Genomic DNA, 9,028 nt, shown 5'->3' with positions numbered 1-9,028 from the left:
TTTCCCCACAATAAGTCCATTAGGAGTCTTTATTTTTCCTCCTCAACCCTTCTAGACTACCCTTTCTCCAATTCCCAGCCTTTTCCACTATTTTCACCCTACTACTTTCCTACTCTTTCTGCTCCAATGCCTCTCTGCTCTTCAGCCCCTTCCTTTCTCCACTGCTTCAGAGTGCTCCTTTCCCTTTTCATCCCTTCCTCCCACACTTCTCCTGTTTCCTGTGCCAGGCTTGGAGCTCTGGGCAGGGAGGAGGCAGCAGCACTACAAGAACAGTACTATGCTGCAGATGACAAATGCCAGAAGCTGTCAGCCCCTTAGCTATATATCTCAGCATCAAGTGAAGGGGCTGCCTTCATAGGCGCCTTCCAACCAAAGACATGGTCAGCCAGTTAGGAGTCCATTTTGGTAAGCTCAAGTGGCCTAGTTTTTGTACAAGGAGTAGGCATATCTGTACTCCAACAGCCCGGGTTACTCTTGCCTCGCATGTGCTAAATGCTGGAAAAACACAAGGTAGTCACTGTGCTCGGTGCACACCACTAGGAAAAATGGCCTGGCCAAACAGCACCTACCTGACAATTTTTTGGTACTCAGTGTGTGTGGAACAGGAACAAGCGGGCAGGGAAGGGCAGATGGGTCTGTATATTAAGATATGAATCCTCCACTGTTTTTGCTCACAGCATCATCCATGATGAAAGATAAAGGAATACTGTAGCTGAGCTCAGACCACTGCTTTTCTTTTTTCCTACCTCCTTGCTGTAAAGTCTCCCTCGAGGGGATTTTTTTCTATTTTTGCTTGTAGGGACAAAACTTCCAAACACCACTGCCTGGATGTGCAGCCTCTAGCTTTTCCTGCTAGTGAGGAGAATGCACCCCAATCAGGTCATACCACCATCAGCCCGAAAGGCCAGGGCTGTGAAATTTTGTTGTTTAGTACATTGTACCATGTTGGCAAGAAAATCAATATGCTGTCATTGAACAAATAAGCCAGTTGTTCAGATAAAAAATCTGCCAAACACTAATTCATTTCTTACTATATTTAGTAGAAAAAAAATAAATTAAACTATTTTCAGCAACCTCCTGCCTGTTTCTTTAATGACTCTTCAATTCTTTGCTGGTGGGACAATGGACAGGTTGCTATGGGGGAAAATCCCCATAGTAATGTGTCCCCTGCCTGGATATGGTTTACGATCTTGCTATTAAGCCTACGTCTGTGTGTCAATATAACATTATTTACCCATATAGCCATGGCTTACTGAAATGGATTGACCAAAAGCTATTTAGCCTTTAAGTGAGTCTGTTTGATTCTTCATGCTGTTGGGGAAACTAAATTATTTTACAAAGGATTAAAGGAGGTGCTGTTTACTTTTTTCTTTCCCACTAATGGACCACATTTTTATTATTGCCTTGAAACATTTATTAAATGTTCCAGGAAAGAGTTGTCTGCAATGATGTAGTAAGTGACCCTTTCAATGTATTGCAACTTCTTTTTCAGTAATGGCAGTTTTGGGGCTCAATTCTACTCCCAGTGAAGCACTGAAAGAGATATTTGTTTAGACTTCAGGAGGTGCAGACTCATAAAAATAGCATTTTTGCATTCATATATTATGCTGAGATGCACAGATACTTATTTATAGCTGAAAATCTCATGCAGCTTGCTAGTTTAGAAAGCTGTAGTTTATTATGTGTGCAGCAAATAGGCAGTAAGATACACATTTTTTTTTGTTTTTTTTATAGTGACAGAGTCCCCACGTACATACATTACATTAGCACTGACAGTCAGTGGGTGCATCTACACGTGTAATTAGCATAGAGCAATAAACTCTGGCGCATATCATGCTGGAGTTTATGGCTCCCAGGTGCCATGTTTGAATGTGCACCCAGGACTGTAGCACGTTGAGACAGGTTGGAGCAGCCCCAGCTGGCAAGGGGCCCAGGAGATCAACCGGGCTCAACATCCTGCAGAGGGTGCTCCAGTGTTGGGCTAGCTGGCAGGCAGCCCCATAGTGAAGCATCCTCATGCCCCAGCCAGCCCTGTCAGCATCTACTCATGCGTTGCTGTGTACTAAAGAACTCCACTGCAGGATAGTATTTGTATTTAAAAAGCAACTAATCTGTGGTGAAGTTCATTAGTTTTCTGCAGCCTAATAGGGCTGCACATGTAGATATTGAGACTTTACTGCAGAGATAATTAGGCAGCTCTAGAGTAGATGTCTTATGTAGATGTGCCCAGTGTTATTAACTTACCTCTCAGGTTGACACCAATAGGGACTCTGTAGAAGTGTGGTTCCTCTGAAAAGTGCTGTTTTGGAGTTGAGTGTAGACTGGTGTTAGGAGCTTGCAGAGAGCTTGAGAGTCACGAGGCCTCCCTCTCTGCAGAGTTAAGGTCTGTGGCTTTACCCTTGAGACCTGAGCAAATTACTCCACAGATGCTGCATTGTCAAACACAAGTATTTAAAATAATAAATCTAGACTGTCCAAAAATGATAGAATTGGCTAAAAAATATTTGAAAAATAATCCATTTGGAGTTCTTGTTATTTACCTTCTGGCATTTGCACCTGCTGTGTTCACCTGTTCAACCTTCTTTCTGCAACCATAAGCACTAGAAACTTATGTTTTAAAAAATGAAAACTGTGATCATATAATAGTTTGGGCCTTGGACTTCAAAAACATGAAAACGGAGGCTAAGGAGAGGCACATGGGAAGTGTCAGCATTGTGATTTCCAAAGGAAACTAACTCCACGAGGGGAAAATTTCAGTTTATTCTTCCAAGCACTAATTCCTTCACCCAGTCTCCTCCTGACACATGCACACATAGGGAATGATCAGGACCAGAGATCTTTCCTAAAGGATTCAGATGTGTTTTATAGCAAAAAAGTAGTCACCTTGAGTTTTGGAAATAAAGTGCTGGCAGTCCCAGAATCAAGAGATCTGATTAGAGAATATCTACTACTGTTAGGGAATTGGAGCACTTCTGATGTTATAACATAGAGCAGGGGTGTCAAACATACGGGCCATGATTCAGCCTATGGAACTAAATGCTGGGAGTTTGGTGGACTGTCAGAAGTTGGGGTGTGTGTGGCCTGCTGCAGAATCTGGGCTCCCTGGACCTCAACCGACATGGCCATCAGTGGCAGCCTCCAGACACATGCTGCTGCCTGACTGTGGTTCCATGTTGCTGCCAGGCCCTGCACCCACTGCAGTTGCTACTGGCCACATAGATATGGGCCCAGAGGAGCCTCTGAATCTGGATCCACCCCAGGGCCCAGAATGAATTTGATACCCCCTGACATAGGACATATTATCCTAATGATTCTATGGAGTAAAGCAAGGCAAAGTGAATTTAGACAAACGTTGCAAATGCCAGCTCCTTTGCCAGCTATTAAATATTCCCTTGCAAAACAGACAATGGATGCAATAGGAACAGAGACATTTACTAAATAAATTAGGAAAACTGTAGGTGGCTAATTAGTTTTACAGAATAATTAGTAAAATATTATGAAATGTATTTAAAAATACCACTGGACATTTTTAGTCCTGTATGGAGATTATTACTATATTCCATGACATTGATACTGATCTAATCAAGAGACAGAATTCTAAATATAGACTGAATTATTTTTTTCAAATGCTCCATGGCACAAATTTAACTTCTACAAATTCATGTCTGACTTCAGAGTCTCCAGATTATATTATATAAAACAACATACAGCTATAGTGTTAATCTAGAAAGAATATTTCTGAATAAAAAGCACTCAGTTATATTGTGAATATGTTTTAGGCACACTGTCTCATTTCTCATGTTAGACATGCCTGCATCTAAACAGGGGCTCTTAGAAAAATTAATCTGAATGAACTAAAGGTATGAATTTAACATGGATTAGAAAAAATGGGTTAAAACTCTGTGTGGACACTTTCCTTCAAAATTAAAGTGGCTGTAATTCAGTTTAGCCTAATTAATTTCCAAATTAAATTACGGTGAACCAAACTGAGGTCACTTTTATTCTAAAGGAAAACTTCTATGCAGGAGTTAAATGTGGTTTATTTTAAACATTAATTCAGATTAATTTTCCTGAGTGTGCTCATGTGGACACGCCCTACATTATATACAGAAAAACAAAATGATTTGAGTCAATACATTAATGAGACACAGGTAGGACTGGCTTTTTTCAAACTCAAACAACAGTAGAGACACTGAGTAGCAGAGATACATCAAAGGTAGAATAAATTGGTTAAAATACTCTTCAGATTACCCAAATTGGTCAAAACCTAGTTCCACTGATCTAGAATTTTTCTCCATTTTAAAGTCACCTTCCCCAAAAATTGCAAAATAAAACAAAGAGCCAACAAAAAGAAACAGGGTATCTGTTACTAATAACTGGCCTCCCCACCATCAGCTTCTTTGCTGGTTGGTCCTCCAGGAAACTTTCTTCTTGGTTCACCTTGTACTTATTACTGTAAACCCTTTGGCAACTATTGCAAAGCTAGCTTATTCACTGGAGTAGAGCCCTACTTTTCAGAGAAGGGGCTTGCTGTACTCATTCAACAGATTTTGTTTTCTATAAGAGGATCTCAGAGCAATGCACACAGTCATTGCCCAAATGTCAATAAGCTTGATGATGAACAGGCAGAGGTTACAGAAACACTAGCGTGTGCGCATGTGTGTGTGTGTAGCTTTAATTCCATCATTCCCTGTTGCCTATGGTAAGTTACCTTACCTCTCTATTTTAAGTTTCCCCACCTGTATAATAAGGTTAATACTCCTCAGCTTTCTCATCAAAATGCTTTGGGGCACAGTACAGAATCTGGCTCCCAAAGTAACAATAGAAACTATGTGGATGGAAGCAATGAGCCTTGTAAGCACAGTGGCAGTAGTGAGTGGTCTTCACATTCAGTAATGTGGGGTGTGCCGAGTGCCACCTAAGGGGTTAAAAAAACCAGGGTTGAACATACAGGAATAACAGCATTCCTGTGGGGAATCCTCCTTCTGTCATTTGTAATCCACTGGTACCATTAAAACTCCCTCTGCCCTGGTTACTCAGTCTTATCACAGGGTGGACCAGCTGGGAAAGTGAGAGGGGAAAAACACTAAGCTCCTGGTGCTGCCTATATCAATCTGAAACATGAACCAATTGTGCAAAACCTGTTTCCAAGTTGCGTTTTTCTTTCTCGTGTCAATTGGTTGTTTTTTCTTTTCTTAAAGGCCTGTCATTTTACCTAAAATACATAGCAAAACTCAAGGTATTCCAATAAAAACTAAAAATCCCTCTATAAGGTCTAATGTCCTACTATAAAAATCTGCTAAAAAAGCCAAGTGACTTTGAAGCTAAATAATTTGTTGCCACAGAGAAGAACACTTCATATATACATTGTAGCACCTGTACAGAAAGACCATCCTTTTTAAGCGATCTCAAGGGGTCCTCAGTCATATGGAGGATAATTCTGTTCCACCTTTCTTAGAAAGCCTCTTCCCATGAAGCAGCCAATGGTTATTGGTTTCAAGAGGTTTCAGTGCATATACACACAGCATCAACAATTAGCTTTGCTCCTCTTTCATTTTCTCTTTTGATGTTACCAAACTACAGGTTGACTCCCACCGTGCCCAGGGGTGTGGTTGGGGCAGTATTTACATAATCAGCTAAATGATCTAATCAGGAGCTTTAAAATCAAGCAATATTAAACTGCAGATATCCCAAGTCAGTAATAACTGCGTGTAAACCTATCACACTTTACAACAGTGACACAGTTATCTTTACCACAATCATTATTTATTTGCATCGTGAGTAAATCTCAGGCCATTGCAGAGGAGTCCTCCAGGGACAAAATATTCTCTAGCTATCATTCATTAACTGGAGCCGCATGAACATTTATGCTGCACATACATTGAGGATTTAGAGAGTCCTTCCTTTCCTATTAATACAGTAAATACTGGCTAATTCTGATCTGTGGGATAATTTACCAGTATGGTTTAATCCACCATTGTTCCAATCTCCCACTGGTGCCTTCCCTCCAAATATCAGCTCCTGATAACTGGTCAGTAATAGATAATTTGTTATTATTTGTATTTCCTTTGGTGTGGTGAATTAACCAGAATTTACTGTAGCGAGTATTATGAACTTCTGATGCTCACCGAATACCAATATGTCTCACCTGTCCTACACACATTATTGAAGACCTTGGATATATATTAAACTTATAATGTCCATACTAATGTAGTTTAGTGTGCTAAATGTTTATGTGATGTACACCTAGGAATAAATTAACCACTACCAGCATTTATTACATGATTTTTTTTAATTAAAGTATATTTGAAAACAGGCATTTGTGCTGTAACATAGAACACCTGGGATTTTGGTATACTATCCAGAGGATATATGAGGCCAGTATTAAAACAAATGATATTGTGTAATACAGTTCATTTACTTGAAAAGAGTTTGGGCATTGATTTCCTCTCACTGCTTTGTACCTGTCACCTACATTAAAAAAACCCCCACCATTATGCTCTTGCTTTCCACTGATGGAAAAAAAAATGTACATGGACAAGGTGACAAAATAACTTTGTAGATAATGTCAACTTTTTTATTGGGTTTGATAAATGAAGCTGAAGTTTAAACTTCCGTGTTCTGACTGCCAACATTCATTTGCAATACATTTTTCTTATACAGTAATTATTCAGCTCAGATCTTCTCTGATTAGGTAAAAAATAAATAAATAAATAAAAGACATTCTCTCATCAGAAAAAATGCAAGTTGTTGTAAAATGTCTTTAAATGCTTATTGACTACTAGATGCCAATCCAAGATCACTTTATGCAGAGGTTTGGTAAAAAAGCAGAGTTTTGCACATTGCCAGGATTAATCCACACAACTGATGATAATGTATTAACATACAATACATGAGGCAGACCCTTAGGAGTTAATTGAAAACAGCACTTTTTCATAACCAAGGTATCCTGATGTGCTTTACAAGGCAGCAAAGCTGCTAGCAATCTTGCAAGAACTTCTTTGGGAGCGAATGTAATCCTTCATTACATAAACAGCAACAGCTCAGATGCAGAGATTGCACCATGAGGACCTACAGGAGAGCTCAGGCAATCTGCTGCTCTGTGTGACATTGTTTCTTTATTTTCAGTTGAGACACCCACCAGAGATGGGCAGCAATACTCAGTATCTTTTTAAGGTAACATTAAATCCAAATCTCCAACAGGAAAGCAAGGCCTAACATAATACGCAGTGCAGAACTCGTATTAAGATGTACAACGTTCTAGGCATAATGAGGCTTCCTGACGTCTGCAAATACAGTCTGTGACATCTCTGTGTGTTGTGACATAGCAAATACAGGTCCTTTGAACTTGCTGTGGTGTAGGTATTGCCTTATGATTGTGTTACAACAGGCGACACAAGACTGAGGCGCTTCATTCTGAAAATTAATTTAAGGGACGATGATATCTCCCTATACCGCAGCCCATAAAGGTAAGGTGACAGAGCTTTTGGCAGAACCATCAGGACATTGCATATTGTCAGAGACACCCATATTCCTGTCTGGAGTCCAATGACAGCATTGATATAAAGCAATGATTCCACAACAAGGGCCAGAAGTGGAGAGAAGTAAAAGAATAGGATTGTGTGATGCATCAAGAAGGTAATGCTGGCTCGAGAGAAAATGCTCTTCCATATCCCTGACTGTCTTGTTTTAAAATACAGAATAATATAACAACAGAGTATTAAAGACAAGCAGAGAAAGAGGGCAGTGACTGAAAGCACATAGCAGAATTTCACAGCGTCATTTCCATGCAGAGTCAGTACCAATATTATTGGAACAGAACATATTTCCATGGTGCAGGATGCAGGTTTTTGAGTGTACCACAGAACCAGGAAGATGATCCCTGGGAAGACTCCAGAAGAGATCCACAATAACAGAATCACTTTTTTTGCTCGTGAAGATGGCAAAATAGAAATGTAGCGTAAAGGAAACAAAACAGCCAAGTAAGTGTCCAGGACCATTGCAGCAGCTGTGAGCAACCCTCCACAGTAAGTCACTGCCAGCAAAAACAACAGGAGCACACAAGCATACTTGGGCGGCTTGATATTTGCCATGGTGAGAACCACAGACAGGGTATAGAATAGGAGGTAAATCAAATCGCAAAGCAAAGTATTTCCCAGCAGCAGATACCTTGTTTCTTGGCGAATGCTGAAGCTAGAGAAAATCACAAACAAGATGGAAGGAATTACCAGGACAGCTGCCACAAGACAGATGACTGGAGGGATGAGGAACATCTTCACGTCAGTGGATGGAGGGTGGTTAGTCCATTCTTGCAACACAAGCAGGGAAGCTTCATCCAAAAATGATGAGTTGCTGGAATCTCTCTCCCTACGGAGGTACAGGGTTGCATTCAGTATCTTTGCAGAAGCACAGGTTGAGGAGTTCATTTCTTTTGGGGTCTGGATGACTGTCTTAAACAAAAGTAGTTCTGTCTTGAATCCAGCTTTGCAAAGGCAGGTGAGACAGAGGATGAGCCAGGGAAGGCAAGATGCCTTTTGCAGCCAATTTTATGCCATTGTCTCTCAAGAACATGTGAAACCTATAAACAAATTCTGCAGGAATCAAAGATGCAGCCACAAAAAATTGAATATTTTCTTTTCTTTCTGCAACATGCAATGTTGCCTAAGAAAAAAGAATGAACCTTCACGTACTTTAAAATCCAAATCTCTCAGCAAGCTCTTTGATCAGGAAATGAATGGCTTGCTCACTATTAGCAACTTGAGTTTGTTTTCATGGCATTACCACACTAAAGAGGCAGATGGAATATTAGCTTGATTAAACAGATGTGATGTGATACAGAGTGACATTCCAAGTGTGCTGATGTAGTAAAGTCATAAATATGGTCAAATGGTGTTTTGTATTAATTCACAGGCAACAACACAACTTATTGATTTGATGAGATCAATACAAATGGCTCCTCAAATCCTGTTGTAAAGTTGTATCAAGATGGCCATTTAATGAAATCACCTTATTTACAGCTGGTAAACAT

At 40.1% G+C, this 9,028-nt stretch overlaps 1 protein-coding gene across 1 annotated transcript; it reads right to left on the bottom strand.

The window, feature by feature from the left end:
- Positions 1 to 7,370: 7,370 nt before the first annotated feature.
- Positions 7,371 to 8,426, bottom strand: GPR148 (G protein-coupled receptor 148). Its single transcript, XM_006016035.1, has one exon. It carries the CDS (start codon positions 8,424 to 8,426, stop codon positions 7,371 to 7,373), a length of 1,056 nt encoding a protein of 351 aa, XP_006016097.1.
- Between the last annotated feature and the right edge of the window lie 602 nt (positions 8,427 to 9,028).

Source organism: Alligator sinensis, unplaced genomic scaffold (assembly GCF_000455745.1).
Source record: "Alligator sinensis unplaced genomic scaffold, ASM45574v1 scaffold237_1, whole genome shotgun sequence".
NCBI classification, from domain to species: Eukaryota; Metazoa; Chordata; order Crocodylia; family Alligatoridae; genus Alligator; species Alligator sinensis.
This window is presented reverse-complemented; position numbering and strand designations above follow the sequence as displayed.

Bases quoted from the DNA above. Each gene is read 5' to 3' on its own strand.
- GPR148 (XM_006016035.1), bottom strand. From the start codon at position 8,426: ATGAACTCCTCAACCTGTGCTTCTGCAAAGATACTGAATGCAACCCTG.